General features: G+C 48.2%; 1 protein-coding gene across 9 annotated transcripts in view; it reads right to left on the minus strand.

Moving 5' to 3' along the window:
* The window catches only part of EPN1 (epsin 1), a 31,957-nt gene that overhangs the window by 12,175 nt on the left and 4,274 nt on the right, over window positions 1–15,508 (minus strand). For 6 of the 9 annotated variants that reach the window (XM_035134779.3, XM_088655852.1, XM_035134782.3 and 3 more), the window contains 3 exons: window positions 8,449–8,913; window positions 7,344–7,593; window positions 260–399 (listed from right to left, as the gene is read on the minus strand). In XM_035134779.3, the coding sequence (XP_034990670.1) occupies window positions 260–399; window positions 7,344–7,593; window positions 8,449–8,676 (618 nt within the window). In that variant the 5' untranslated portion in view covers window positions 8,677–8,913. The remainder of the gene's footprint in view (window positions 1–259; window positions 400–7,343; window positions 7,594–8,448; window positions 8,914–15,508) is intronic. The other 3 variants (XM_035134781.3, XM_035134778.3, XM_060281652.2) reach the window with 1 other exon arrangement.

A 15,508-nucleotide genomic window follows, 5' to 3' on the forward strand; every position in this document is an offset into this window, starting at 1 on the left:
ATTGCCCGCTTCTGAGCCAGAACCAGCCGGACCTGAGGGAAAAGCGTTTCCTCTAGGAAAGTGCCAAATTAAAAGAGCTTGTAGCTCTGCTTTCCCTGTCAGCTTTTATTATTTGCCTGCAGGAGAAGCCTTGAGAACACAACAGTAGATACCTTCATCTGGGGGAGCAGGGCGTACCCACATCTCTCTCCAAACGTCCACAACCCCCACCATCCCTTCCCTCCCCGCCCAGCCAAAGAGTCGCCAGTGACAGATTTACCTTGGCGCTTACCTGCTCCGCTTCCTCTTTGCTCATGGCCAGCGCCAGCTGTAACTGCAGCTCCTCTTCCCCGCTGCTCTGGGGCCAAGCCTGCTCCGCTTCCACTGGGGCATTTGCCAAAGATGAGGAAGCTGAAGAAGCTGAGAAACAAGAAATAAGGGTGGGAGAGGAAAGGGTTAATACCACCAAGGTGGGCAGCGGGCAGGAGAGAGAGAAAGTGCTATGGGGAGGCATCAACACTGGAGAGAGCAAAAAGCAAACTATGGTGTAGTGGTTTTCAGAGGTTTTATTTACAATAAAGCAGTATATAATTTTTGTTAAATACCTGTAAAAAAATAAAAACAGCAGAAAGGCAGGTAAACTGGAATCTACCTCATAGATCTCTGGGTTATTTGCAGTAGATCAGCATGGGTTTCAGACTTTCAAGAGTTAAACAATAGCAATGTAAAAAACTGAACACCTTTTCCCATGGCTGCCCTTGTGCTAAATCAGGCATCCCCAAACCTGGCCCTCCAGATGTTTTGGGACTACAATTCCCATCATCCCTGACCACTGGTCCTGTTAGCTAGGGATGATGGGAGTTGTAGTCCCAAAATATCTGGAGGGCTGTGTTTGGGGATGCCTGTGCTAAATGCTTCTCTTTCAGCCTCAGTGTAAAACAGGACTATCAAGACTATGCTTTTCTGCTTTTCTGCAAATCAGTGTCAAAGTTTTGTGTTCCTGCTCTGTGGTAACTCAGGTGTAGATCTGTACTCATACACACACAGGTTACCCCAGTATATAGCTTATCATGGGGTTTAGTGGGTAACTGGTTCCATCCCCTCCCAACCCACCACTTTGAATGGCTCCAGATGCTAAGCACCTAATGAATTCCACAAGTTTTCCCTCCCCTCCACAGCAGTAGACTAGGACTTGACTAGACCCAGCTGCCAATCTCTGCTCAGCCAGAGAATGTACAAATGGACAAGCCGTAGCTTGGAGAAGGGCACTCAATTAAAAACAGCGAGAAGGGTTTGCAAACAGTTCAGCTCTAACACCAGGGAAGCCTTGGGGCTGAAGCATTTCCAAATCCCAGGAAGCTGCCACACTGGCAGAAATGCTATAAGAAATCCTTAGCTGCCTTATGAGGAACGGCTTAGGGAGCTGCGTATGTTTAGCCTGGAGAAGAGAAGGTTAAGGGGTGATATGATAGCCATGTTCAAATATATTAAAGGATGTCATATAGAGGAGGGTGAAAGGTTGTTTTCTGCTGCTCCAGAGAAGCGGACACGGAGCAATGGATTCAAACTACAAGAAAGAAGATTCCACCTAAACATTAGGAAGAACTTCATGACAGTAAGAGCTGTTTGACAGTGGAATTTGCTGCCAAGAAGTGTGGTGGAGTCTCCTTCTTTGGAGGTCTTTAAGCAGAGGCTTGACAGCCATATGTCAAGAATGCTTTGATGGTGTTTCCTGTTTGGCAGGGGGTTGAACTGGATGGCCCTTGTGGTCTCTTCCAACTCTATGATTCTATGATTCTAGGGGCCTGAAATTTTACTAATTCTCCACAGCAAAAAGTGTCCCACTACAGAAAATATGGGCGTGCAGTTAACTGACAGCAGGTTATGTTTCTTAGCAGCATAATCTCTCCAGGCCCCTTGTATTCTGGGCTCTGATGCTTCTGTGAGCTCAGTAGGTTCCTGAGCAACTAGCACTGACTTTGGCCTCCTGAGAGTACAGTATGAACATATTTTATTTTTCAAGTTTTTTCCAGGCTGGGAGCTGTCCCTTGCAACTCTGTAAAACAGGCTCCCCCAAACTCGGCCCTCCAGCTATTTTGGGACTACAACTCCCATCATCCCTAGCTAACAGGACCAGTGGTCAGGGATGATGGCAATTGTGGTCCCAAAACAGCTGGAGGGCCGAGGTTGGGGGTGCCTGCTGTAAAACACCATGCAGAGTGTAATAATAAAAAAGGCAATCCTTTTTAACTTATCATCTGCTCTGGGTCAATAGGATAAACCGTGATCAGAGTTGTGGAAATTTGCAGAAAGAAAAGCAGTGGGCATTTCCCCTAACCACTAGTAGGAGGCACACCTGACTGCAGAATGTGGTTCACATTTGATACATGTCCGCAGTTAGCATGCGCGGGGGGGGGGGGGGGGGGAGAAGGACCCTGGTCCAGCTAATAGCACATGGCTGGAAGATCCAGCCCCAGTCTCTGGCTGAACCTTGGCAGAGATGGCTGGGGGTGGTGACGGAGCGGGGAGAGGAAAATGGCCCAGCCGCTGCGCCATGACCTGAATAGAAGTCTTCCCCACCCCCTAGACAGCCTGGCACCAACTGCCATCCCTCATTAGCGCAGGGATGCAGGCGACCGCACAAAGGAGTGTCATGGAGGTGGGATTCTGGCGATGGCCGAGACGGAGGTGGCCGAGGGTGGACATGTTTTCCCTGTCGGAGGGAAACCCAGCAGGGAACTGCTGAGTGTCTCTCTCACACACAAGCCCGGTCGACGAGATACATACAACAGCACTAGACCAAATTCCTCTCACAAACTGGAGGCTGCAAGGTCCGTGTCAGCTGAATGGGAAAGTTATTTTGCCCACCGGGAAAGGGTTTTGTGTAACCGACGCTTGCGTGCTCTTCAGATAACAGGCACGAATCTGACAAAATGTACAGGGCATATTTGGAGAGCTCGGTCTCTCCCACATCTCATCCTTGACAAGAAAGAAAGAAAGAAAGAAAGAAAGAAAGAAGGAAGGAAGGAAGGAAGGAAGGAAGGAAGGAAGGAAGGAAGGAAGGAAGGAAGGAAGGAAGGAAGGAAGGAAGGGGGAGGTGGACTGGAATGGAAAGGAGCAAAAATGTAATCATCTCCGATGAACTAAGGGAAGTCATTGGCATACTTTAGCCTTGCTCAGGAACAAGTCCCATCTGTTTAGTGGAGAAATGAGATACTTATTCCCAAACTTGACTGAGCTACCACTTACTGGCTTTCTGGAGCCACACTGAGCAGTTTTGTGGGTCTGGGGAAAGGGCTTAGTAAACACCAAAGATGTGGCTTCCTAGGCCTCTAAGCAGACTCATATAGGCCCTGCAGTTGCCTAGCAACCACAGAATGTTCATCATCTATGTTGGGCCCATCAAAATGGCTGACTGGGGATGAGGGTGCAATTGAGGGGGGGGGGAGGAATAGTATATAAAGGGATGGGAAACAATGTGTTAATTTGGGAAACGGAAAAGGGTGGTAAAAGAGCAGAAGTTGGGCTGTGGAGGTGTAGACATTTAGGGATTCCCTCAACCTGGAACTATCCAGAGTGCTTATGTGCCCTTTTGGAACCTGTCTGGCTATTCCAATTAACAACTTAAGGGGGGAAAAATCACTGGGGCTTTATTATATGAGCCCAAAGAAAGAGATGGTAGGCTAGTCAGTTCTCTGCAAGACCAAAGGAGCAAACTTCTTGTACGGCTGGGCTTAAAGCTCAACTGATATGACAAACCCAGAATGAAAGCAGGTTCTGAATCAAGAGTGAGGATGACTAAAATCAAAGGCAAAGAGCTCAATTAATTTGTAGTTGTTTCTTAATGTCCAAGCCACATGGAAGGCTCCAGCAACTACCCTTTTGAGAAACAGTTTTTGGCTCCATCTAAGCTTCAGTCCACATACTTTGTTCTCCGAAGCGAGGCCAGCTAATGAGGAAGCCTCAGGCCTAAACCACCAATGCTACCAGTACTAGGGACAAGCTGGGGTGGGAAGAAGAGGAAGAGAAAAATGGAACTTCTAATCTGCAACAGCAGCAGAATTCAGAACAAGCCAGATCAAGGAGTCAAGAAGCCGGCTAAGAACAGATCAGGCTATTTGTCCATCTAGCCCACAGTATTGTCTACTTCAGGTGTTGGGAACCCATGGCCTTCCAGCTGTGGCTTGGCCATTGGCCAGGCTTGCTGGGGCTGATGGGGTTTATCGTTTAGCCACAACTGGAGGGCCAAAAGTTCCCCTACACCTATTCTACTCTGACTGGCAGTAGCTCCCCAGCATCTCAGGCAGAACGAGGTTCCTCTCAGCACCTGATATACAACTCTTTTAAGTAAGATATGCCAGGAGTTGAAGCCAAGACTCTCTGTATACAAAGCACACGCTCGACCATTGAGATATGGCCTCCTCTCTTACTCCAAAATCAGAACTTGGGGTCACCCAATATACCTGACTGATGTGATGGTGGGAGCTATTTTTAAATAAAAATTGCTCTTCACTCTCTCTTCTAGTTAGGCTCTGCCCACTCTCCGCTTTTCTCATCGGGATAACCTGCCTTGTTCCAGGCCCTCCTGTCCTATCCCAGGCCAAAATCACCGCAGGAATCCTGATACATCCAAGGGTGAGAGGCCAATGCTCAGGACCGCTGTAGGCTGAGTGGAATTGCTGCTGCTGCTGCTTTTTATTTATCTGCGGTTGTTATTTTATAGTGTTAAAGTCTATAGTCCACTTTAGAAGCGACTGTATTCAGGAATTTATTGTATTGTATTTCAATCAATGGGCTTAGGAATGAGATCAGGTGGTCTGTGTAATTGAAGCATTGGACTTTGGGTGTTCACCAGAAGAATAAATAGCAGCAGACTGGCTCTCTGCACATCGAGGGTGGGGGTGTGTTTCTAAATGGGAATACGGATAAGGGGTAAATGATAAGCTCATTCAGTATGGGCTGTAGCCCTTTTAGAAGATTGGAAGACAGAAATTCCCCCTGCCTCTTGCTTATTACATGCCTCTAATGTTTAACCAATTCCTCGTAATTCTGCTGAGCAGTTTAGAATAGGAAGCAAAAGCTACTCCCATTTCCTTATCTCATTCTGCCCTGCCAGGCACTTTGCAAACAACGGAGTTGGAATTTGATCTGGGGGTTATCAAAATGGAAAAGGGGGCACTGACAGATCACAGAGGCCTGTAACTCAGCCTCTGAGCCTGGCGACCTGCCAAGCTCAAGAGGGAGGGGGAACGTGGTTCTGCAGAGCCAGAGCCACATTTTATCAGGGATGAGCGGCTGTCTCTGACATTTTAGCAGGTAACATTTCAGGAGAACCAACAGGGAACAACATAGGGATGGGCCCCAAAGACCTTCCCAGGACAACTTCAAGGAACAACCCAAGAGAAGAACATGTGGTTTTTCTTCTATCCAGTATCCTCACAGAAGGGTCTTTTGTGCACCATCTTCTAATCTCTCCAGCCTCCTTCCCCAACCTGCTGCTCTCCAGACGGTTTTGGACTGCAGCTGCTGCCAGTTCTAGCCAGCAAAGCTGCGAGCACCAGGTTGGGGAAGGCTACTCCATGGGAACAACCCACTATTTTGCTAAGGGAGGCTATATTTTCCACCATAAGTGGTCTGGTGGCCAGAAGAATCCAGCTTCCTGTTCCTGTCCAGACTGTCAAGCTCTGCAATAAAAAATATTATATCCACACCACACTTTCCTCCCATGAGGAAAGTCCAGTGGCATGCCTAAAACTCCCAGACAATTACTGACCAGGCCTGAACCCGCTTAGCTTTACAGCTGCGTCATATGGCTCAGATGATGCCCTGGTCTGGTATTACCTAGCACTAAAGAGTTTTCCAGCTACAGAAAGCACCTACACAGATGGTGAGAAGTTATTCGAGTACAGAGGAAGGCGGCCCGGGGAACTCTCATTCTTCATTAGAACATAAGAAATGCTCTGCTGGATCAGACCACTGGCCCATCTAGTCCAGCATCCTGTTCTCACAGTGGCCAATTCAGATGCCTATGGAAAGCATACAAGCAGGGACCTGAGCATAATGGCAACCCTCCCTGCCTGCAGTTTCCTGCGACTGGCATTCAGAGGCATACCAGTACCTTCCTCAAGGACTCACCTCAAGGTGCTAACTAGCAGTGGACCTTTGGTCTTCCCAGCCTGAGCATGTGGTGGCAAGAGAACAGCGCAAGCACAAACACACACGTTCCACTGCTGCTTTTCCTTACAAACAGAATGGTGCACACTTTTGCCTAACTGCACCTTGTTTAACATTCCTCACCTCAGTTTGTTTTGCAGGTGGATCTGGCCCACAGACTGCCATTGAGCCATTCCTGCTATAGGAGACCAGGATAAGAGCACCACCTTGGAACAGGCCTTTCAAGCCTGAAGGATCTACTTTGAGGGTTTGGGGTTGTTTTTTACTAGAACCCCCAAGATCCACTAACTGGAGCCTAGTGCAAAAGATGGACATTGGGCATTAAACCCATGCTGAACACTGGGATTAGTTCTGAATAGCAGAAGAAAAGTGAGCTCCTTCTCCTTCCTAACAAACATTCACTCCTGGTTAAAGCCCCTGCCCCCCCCCCCAGGATTCTTCATGACAGTGGTATAATTTGGAAATCTTTGTTTATCTACCTCAATTCAGTGATGATATATCAAAAGGTTCCAATTCACCTTCTGCCTACCCCCGCCTTAGAACCCAAACAATCCACTCTTAACTCAATGGGGAGGGGGTCAAGGGAGAGCTCACGCCTCCCCTTTTAACTGCTTGAGCTCTCTACAAATGACATTTGAAAAATTATTTCTATATAAAAATGTTTATCCCATCTCCCATGAGTTGGGTTTTATGTAGTGTGCCTTGAAGTTTGGTTGTGCATGGGGGTGTTGAGCGTATCCTAACCATATTATTCACACAACAACGCTGCACAATAACTTAGGCCGGGGTAGCAGATGTGTTGCCCTCCAGATGTTGTCTGACTCCAACTCCCATCAGCCCCAGCCAGCATGGCTAAGGGTTAGGAATGATGGGAGCTGTTGTCCATCAGCATCTGGAGGGCACCACACTGGCCATTCCTGAGCTTAGAGTAACAGCAACTGTCCTGAAGTTGCAAAGTGAATTTCACAGCTATGTAGTGATCTGAACCTGCTTCTACTCCATCCCAGCCAACGTGGTACCCTCCAGATGTTTTGGACTACAACTCCCATCAGCCGCCTGAGCTGGAGGGCAGCAGGTTGGCAATGGCTGCTCTTAACAGCCACACCATACAGGCTCCACAACCCATCTAAACAGCTTGGGCAACGCTTGCCAGCCTGACTGAGGCCACCTGGCTGGAAATGAGCACTCACCGGTCGCAGTCTGGGCCAGCTTCTCCTTGGTTTTAAGGGCGTGGGCCCGCTCCTCCTTGAGACGCTCATCATCTTTTAGGAGGGCCACTAGCTGCTTGGCCTTCTCCCGCACATTGACTCCCTGGTCCTTGCCATCGCGGTCAACGTACTGGAAGTCTTTTAGCGTCTGGATGGCGTAGATGTTCTCCTTGCATTGCTGCGCCACCCGTTCCGAGCCCGTCTTGATCAGGTATTCCATCAGCGTCATGGCCTGGAAGAAGAGGGAGAAAAACGGGCTTCCAGCTTCCAGCACACCTGATCCCTGGCATTGCTGGCTAGGGCTGAAGGGCATTGGAATGCCAACAAACATACCGAGTGTGCCAGGATGAGGAAGGTCATTCAAGTATGACGAGAGAGAGAGGGAGAAAAGACTGTGCATAGTTCTTCACAGAAACAGAGAGGCCCAAAGCACTAGCCGGAGGGGCTTCTAAAAATGAGATCTAACATTTGTCCGATACCAAATCAGAACAAATGCTCCAATAAGGCCAGAACAGTTAACTCCCCAACCGGCAGCGACTCTAGTCCAAGTTCTCTGGGAGGGGCCGTTTTCTCAGCCTTGTGCCAGCCAAGATCCTTCAGCACTTCTCTTCAAAACTTTCACTTGTCACTCCTGCAACCCTGAGGCTTGAATTTGGAGAACCATTGGAAAGTAGCAACGTCGTCAGTTTCACCAAATATAAGAAAGCTCACACCAAGGAGAAGCAAGCACAGGCAAGGCGCTGGGGGAGCTCAAGGTTTTATATTTCCTTACGCAATGGAAAAGAAATTGCAAAGTGGTACTCACGACTGTTTCCCTGCAGCTGAGAAAACGTCTCTGTGCCTTTCTGATCTGGCCTTGCTGCTCCATCTGGCAGTAACTCCGCCCCGCCCCCACCATCATGTAACCAAAACACAAACCCTGCCCTTGTCTAGGAAAAGGCTGCCTATCGCTGCTTCACCCCAAGATGCCTAGGCTTGAAACTGAGGCCTCAAACAGGCAAAGGGCATGTGCTACAACTGAGCTATGGCAGAGCCACCTTTCACGACCAAGGGAAACACCGCATCCACCACCGGCCGAGCTCGTTACCTTATAGACATGACGCCAGTTTTTGCCGTGGTCGTTGAGACGCTTCCAGATCATGCTCATGATTTCGGAGAAGGCCACCACGTTGTAAGTGAGGTCTGCGATTTCAGACATGAGGGAGCTGGACGGGCCCCAAGGGTCGTTGGACGTGGCCTCCCGCACCTTGATCTCCGCCTCAGAGTAGTTGTGCACTATGTTCTTCATCTGGCGGCGCAGCGAGGAGGTCGACATGGCGGCAGCTGTCAGAGTGGGCAGTGGGGAGGGCGGCCTCCCCTTCCCCCGAGCTTCCCGTTGACGGCTTTGAGACGGGACCGGCTCACACCAGGAGAGGTGGTCTCCCGGGTCCCGGCTGGCTTCCTGAGGGGCGAGGCCACCGCAGCCGCCCCGGTGCCACTTGGCTGAGGGTCCCTAGTGTGCCGCGGGCACCCTCTGAGGCCATCCAGGCATGGCAGCCATTCCAAGACGCGCCTGGCAAGAGAAGGAGAGCAACTTTTTAGTCTGTAGTAAGAGAAACGGTCCCCTTATCCAAGGCTTTGCTGCTTCAATCTGTATCTCTCATTCTGATAACTCGGGGCAGGGTAAAGGATTCAAAAGGAGCCACCCTCTCCCTCAGACCAAAGGAAGTCCTCTTCCGCCCCTTCCTCTTTTCTAAGAACTGTCCCAATCTTCCCACATGCTATCAAGCTTCTCTGCACAGTCTTGAGGGCTTGACACTTTAGAAGCAAACAAAACCAGGAGAGGGGGAATTCAGAACTTCTGCTGTTCAATAGCCGGGTAAGAATTTCCTGTTCTGGATTGGAAGCAAAAAGTCTCCAGTCCAGCACTTCAAACAGAGGTGAGCAACCCCCTGTCTTGGCTCTCCAGAGTTTGGAGGACCACAACCCCCATCATTCCCAAGCAGCAATGTCAGGGATGATGGGAGTTGCAGTCTAACAATTTTGGGGGATACAACCTGTTGGGATGGGGGAGTGTGTCACACCCAATCCTGTTTGGGGACAGGGTGGGGAAAAGATGGGGAAAGAAGAATGATGCATGCCATACCCTGCCTCTGATCAAAGGAGCATCAGGCTCCAGGATCAAGATCCACTGCTTCAGAACACTTATTTTACATTTTTATTCCATGCTTCCTCCAAAAAGCTGAGGGTGACTTAAATAGTCCTCCCCCCCCCCCTTATATCCTCACTACTGCCTTGTAGAATAGGTCAGGCCAACATACAGCAACCAGCCCTAGGCCACTCCGGTAAGCTACATGGTCCAGCAAGGATTTGAACCTCAGTCTTCCTCCCCTCCCCAATTATTTGTAAATGTAACAGGAAGAAACACCCAAATAACTAATAAATCACAACACCCATTGCCAGATGACATTAGCAATAAGAATATTCCACCAGTCTCGATTCAAACATATAAATTAACATAGGCAGGCAAAATGAAATTGGTGGTGATAATCCATGCTTTCAAATATAGAAAGGGCAGCGCAGTATTCAATCCCCTGGGTGATAGATGGTAGATGTTTGTGTGATCGACCTAGTCTTAAATCTAACACTCCAGCAACTACACATACATGCACATGTACACAATATACACTTTCCTCGAGCTTCCCATCATCACGTACTGGATTCAACAATCTCTCTCTGCACCTGTGGACTAGGCAAAGCTCTCGGGGCCTCTAGGAAGGGGCAAGCTGCTGGGAGCTGAGAGGAGCAAGGGCTGGAAGATGTGCAACTCCCTGCATTTGTCCCAAACCCATCCGCTGCTTCCTGGAGCCCCTGGCCCTGCCTGACCCCCAAACATTCTTGAACGTCAAAAGGAAGGAAGTCCACATTGCTGAGGAATGAGTCACTGTGGCCAGATTCTGGAAACTTCCACCTTCCACCCCTTTCCGGTTTTTCTCTACGCTGCTTCCAAGCCGTAAAATTCCGAAACAGGCACACTGGAGGCGGCTGAAGGAGATCCAGTGGGAGAGGGAGGGAGTACACACCCTGACCCTAAGAGGACAGGCATTGTCTGAGAACACCACATCATGGCATGCATGCAACACGCAGCTGAATGGAGCTTAGCTTAGTGGTGCTCCTGGCTTAGGAACCAGCGGTTATAAATCATTGCACCAATGTGGCTCCCCACCCACCACCTACTCCTGCTAGTTGGATCAGACTATATTCTCTAAGACGGACATCCCCAAACTTCGGCCCTCCAGATGTTTTGGACTACAATTCCCATCATCCCTGACCACTGGTCCTGTTAGCTAGGGATCATGGGAGTCGTAGGCCAAAACATCTGGGGGGCCACAGTTTGGGGATGCCTGCTCTAAGATCTCAGTAAAAGGGGACTTTTTCCAGGGATTCCAAGGGGGACTTTGTTCAAGATAGCTTACAATTTTGTAAAGAAAAGTTATTACAGTTGGAAAGAAAGGCCATTCTAACTTATTTTATTCTTCCAACCTGTACGGGGAGATGGAATAACCCCTATTATATAATAAGCCACCAAAATGACCAACATCCAGAGAGCCACATATTCCCCATCCCCAATGTAGAAAGATTTATTCAACATCAACTTCAGCCAAGCACTGATTTCTTAACTGTTAAAAGGAAAGCCACTGAGAAAGTACGGTGCAGTGGTTCAAACATTTATTATGCTTATCCCTTGCCCTTTCCTCCAAGGAGCTCTCTGCCCTCTCACAACAACCCTGTGAGGTAGGTCAGGCTGACAGGTAGTGACTGGTCCCAGCTCACCTACTGAAGTTCACAGATGAGTGGGGATTTGAACTCAAGACTCCCCCAACTCAAGGGTTCAACCCAGGTGCAGCCTACATGATGCCCTCCAGATGTTTCTGGACTAGAATTTCCATTATCCCTGAAGCTGGGAGCCCAACAATGTCTGGTGAGTGCCCTGTTGGCAACCCCTGCTCTAACCACTACTCCACAGTCTCCTCTTTTATTTAAGACTGTTCTGTTGCTTCCAAGATTCCCCCTTTTTTATCTTTTTTAAAACCACCACCACCACCTGGAGATGGCTAGGACTCATCCTAGGACCTAGGGTGGTGGAAGTCACAGTCATGCAATACCCATAGCTTCCCCCCCACCATGACTTTATCAGCTGCTGTTGGGTTTTCCACTTAGCACTGTCTCTGTAAGTCTGATTGATGTGTCTGAATGCTGTTTTGTGGTTTAAAGCCTCATTTCCAGCCTCGGGAATCAATTGTGTAGAAAGGTGGGATGAAGGCTTCCTGAACAAACCCGATCCACTGTCCAGTCCCCCCCCCCAACCTGCATTCATCCCAATGACTCTGAACTTGGCCAGAACCCCAACTCCAAATACTCTCTTGGAGTTCTCTCAAAGAAGACATCTTTGACAAAGGCCCTCCCTCTTTTACACTCCTTACCGAACAGTTTCCAAGGACAGCTACTTTTGCTAAGGGAAATGGGCCAAAAGCCTCTGGTTACGGGCACTTGTTTCCCCCGCCATCATTTTTTTAGATCTCCCTTCTGCCCTCCCTTCCTCCTCCTGCATCCCACAGTCTGGCAAGAGGATGGGATGATTACCGGTACTTGGACTACTAAACAAAGCCTCTGGGATAAGAGATTCCACCCCTGCCAGTGTCTCGCATTTGATGAAAACTCTTTTTTAACAATGAAAAATATGGTGTTTGCAAATCCAAGTGACGTTTGCAGATAACCGGAGAGAGATAAAATAGTTTTCCTTGACTAAACGAGGAAAATAACTGATTGGATGTGGGGGGGGGGCGGGGTACTCGTTAATTCATTGTGGGAGTTTAGATGAAAAATGCCACTAAATCACTGTATCCTTACTGTAGACAGCAGGGATTGCAATCCAATTAGACTCCAGATTTTTCAAGTTAACCAGCAAACCGACTGCAATGATGCTTCCCACTCTGATAAAGGCATCTGTCTGAGCCCTGCCTCCTGTCTGTTTTCACTCCAGCCTGACACCATGGAAAACCTCTGCTGCCGTCTGGGTTAGAAGGACCAGCGGTCTAACTTCATAGGAAAGCATGTGTAGAGTCTTGCATCCAACACAGAATGCGATGACCCATGGAGGGCCTGGAAAGAATGCCAGGGTGTTTTAAATTAGCAAGTTGCTAGACCTCATGAATTAAGAGAAAGGCTGCTTCTACGAGTTCGCATGTTTATTATCAGTCAGCTTCTCAGTCCATCTGAAATTCTTTTTGCCTTCTTTCTCTCCGGAGGCAAACCCTGACAGTATTACTGACTCCATCTGCCACACCTCAACCTAACCCTTTTAATGGTGATCTGCCTTGCAAGCCAATCTAGACTTGAAAGGGGGAGGGGAATACATGATCGTAAAATAATGGATGCGCCTATATATTTGAACGCATGCAATGTCTGCGAGAAGTTTCTGTGCCTTGTACTGCTTTAGTCTCTGCTATTATTTGTCTCTCCAGGCTCTTCAGCTGCACATCACTGACCCACATAATTGCTCCTCCCCTAGTGTAGTGCCACTCATTCCAGCAACAAGAAGATAAAAGTCCACCAAGTTTTGTGAGAGCTGTGCTGTGAATGAAGTGCTTTCTGAACAGCTTTACACAGAGCAAGGACTTTTCCACATGGAAGCTGGGGTAGCTTGTTTTACACACAGAATTTGATTTCCTTTCTGGCAGAACTTATTTCCCTTGCGCTTTGAAGTACACTAACCAAACACAGATGTGTGCATTCTGTAACTGCGAGGGGAGAAATTTGTACTGGGTGTAGAACCCCATGTCCTCATAATTTTCTTTAAAGTTCCTAGCCCTTAAGCCTGTAGGGAGAGAGACGAAGATATGTGGGCAGTGCTTAATAAAAGAAGCAGTGGACGCGGATGGATTTCTTGAGTTCTGCCTTGTTCTCAATGGGGCCATGATCAGAAACAGAATGATACAAAACCAGCACAATCACTAAACTGTTGGGTTTGTGTGAGAAACGCAAGTTATGCCCTAGTTTGGCCATGAAGAAGCTTCAACACAACCCCACTTCTCTGTGTATCTCAGAGGACGGGCAGGATACAAATAATGTCACAGAGAAGAATACGCAAGCAAAACAACCACAATAATTCTCTTGAGACCTACCAAAATTTGCTCCTTAGTGAAGCCTACATCCTCTCTCTAGTTCTGGTGACTGACACACCTGTGTTCTTCAGTAAGAAAGGAGGAGACAGATCGGAACAGGTCCAGGGGAGGGAAAGGAAGATGGAGAATGGGATGGAAAACAAACCCTATGAGGAAAGGTGAAAGGAAGTGGGCTTATTTCGTCTTGATATCACTCTTCAAGTATGGATGGAGGCAAAGACTTGTTTCTCTGCTGCTTTAGAGGTCCAGACTAGATCTGGTGGGTTTGAGTTACAGCTGGGCAATTTCACTCAAGCATTAGCACAGGCATCCCCAAACTGCGGCCCTCCAGATGTTTTGGCCTACAACTCCCATGATCCCTAGCTAACAGGACCAGTGGTCGGGGAAGATGGGAATTGTAGTCCAAAACATCTGGAGGGCCGAAGTTGGGGGATGCCTGCATTAGCAGAAATGGTAAGAGCCGCTTGACTAATAATAATAATAATAATAATAATAATACCTTTTACATACTGCTCAAAATATTAAAATATATCTAAGTGGTGTACAGTGGAACCTCGGGTTACGTACCGTCCTCCTTATGAACGCTTTGGGTAACGAGCTCATGTCAAGCATGGTTTCAGGTTAAGAACGGAACTCTGGAATGAATTAAGTTCGTAACCGGAGGTACCACTGTACAAGAATCAGTAATCGAACTCTTGGATTATCCAGGGCAGACAAAGGAAATACCTCTCTCTGCATACAATGCACGCCTAAGTCACAGAGTTCAGTGCCACAAGTTGCCTTTAAAAGGGTGAGGACAGGCAGAAGGAGGGCAGCTTCATCTGAGTCATCATTGTCATTACATGTGGGCAAATGCTATTGCCTCCATGACCTGCCTGTTGGCTTCTTGGAAGCATCTTAGTCACTTGGGCCTGATCCCACGGGGGGGGAGTTACAATAACCTAACCAGTAAAGCAACTAATTTACAACTAAAGAGTGCGTTTACACTGTCTGGCAGGGTAGAATTCTTTCCGGAGTTGCTTTTTTCTGTTTCACTTCTCCTTCGCCTACATTGCTCAACTCGCCTGCCTGACCACAATGCTACCCTTGCCCTAGAAATGTAGAAATGTAAATGTAGTTAACAATCCAGAAGTGGCCTGCAAGCTGCCTGCAGGCCATGCACCTCTGCCTGTTTAGAGATAACAAGGTGCCCAGAACCAAGTGCTGGTACTAAATTACTAGGCAGAGCAGTTTGTATTTGCTTCTTATTTGTTTAGAGAGAGTAAATATTCATAAAGTGAGTAAACTGTAGGTTTATAAAGTGTGAAAACAGTACACACAATCAACCAGGTGGGCACAAGTGGGTGGTCTCTCAGCAAAACCCACAATGGCATTCCTGGAGCCATCTCAGTGGACTCTGACATCCAGTCATAGCAACATTATAATATATCGTTTCTGGCTACTCTAATCTCTGCCGAGTGATGCATAAGATGTGTTAACCAGGGTTTTTGTTCCTTTGGAGTGAGGCACGGCAGAGACTGTAGTGTCTTCCAGAAATATGTTTTATTTACATGTATTTACACTTGGGTTTTGATGGAGGAAGTGCAGAACATTACACCCCAAGAGTGTCTCTCGTTTATTGGGAACCAGGCAGAGGGCCTTCTCGGTAGTGGCGCCCGCCCTGTGGAATGCCCTCCCGTCAGAGGTCAAAGAGATAATTCTACAACCTTCCACAGGCATCTGAAGGCAGCCCTGTTTCGGAAAGCTTTCAAGGTCTGATGTGTCGTGACTGTCGTCACTGTTGGGAGATTGTGGCTGGGGCAACCCAGTCAGGTGGGCAGGGTACAAGTAATAAATTGTTGTTGTTGCTCCCCTCATAACTTCAGCAAGCTTGGGTCAAAAGCAGAAGCCAGCCAGGTTCCCCGGTCTCTGCATGCAGCCTCACCCAGCCAGCCCCGCATGGAGGTCTCCTCCTGCCCCCTCGCCTTTTTTAAAAATGCCACA

Source organism: Zootoca vivipara, chromosome 12 (assembly GCF_965207765.1).
Source record: "Zootoca vivipara chromosome 12, rZooViv2.hap1.1, whole genome shotgun sequence".
Lineage (NCBI taxonomy): Eukaryota > Metazoa > Chordata > Lepidosauria > Squamata > Lacertidae > Zootoca > Zootoca vivipara.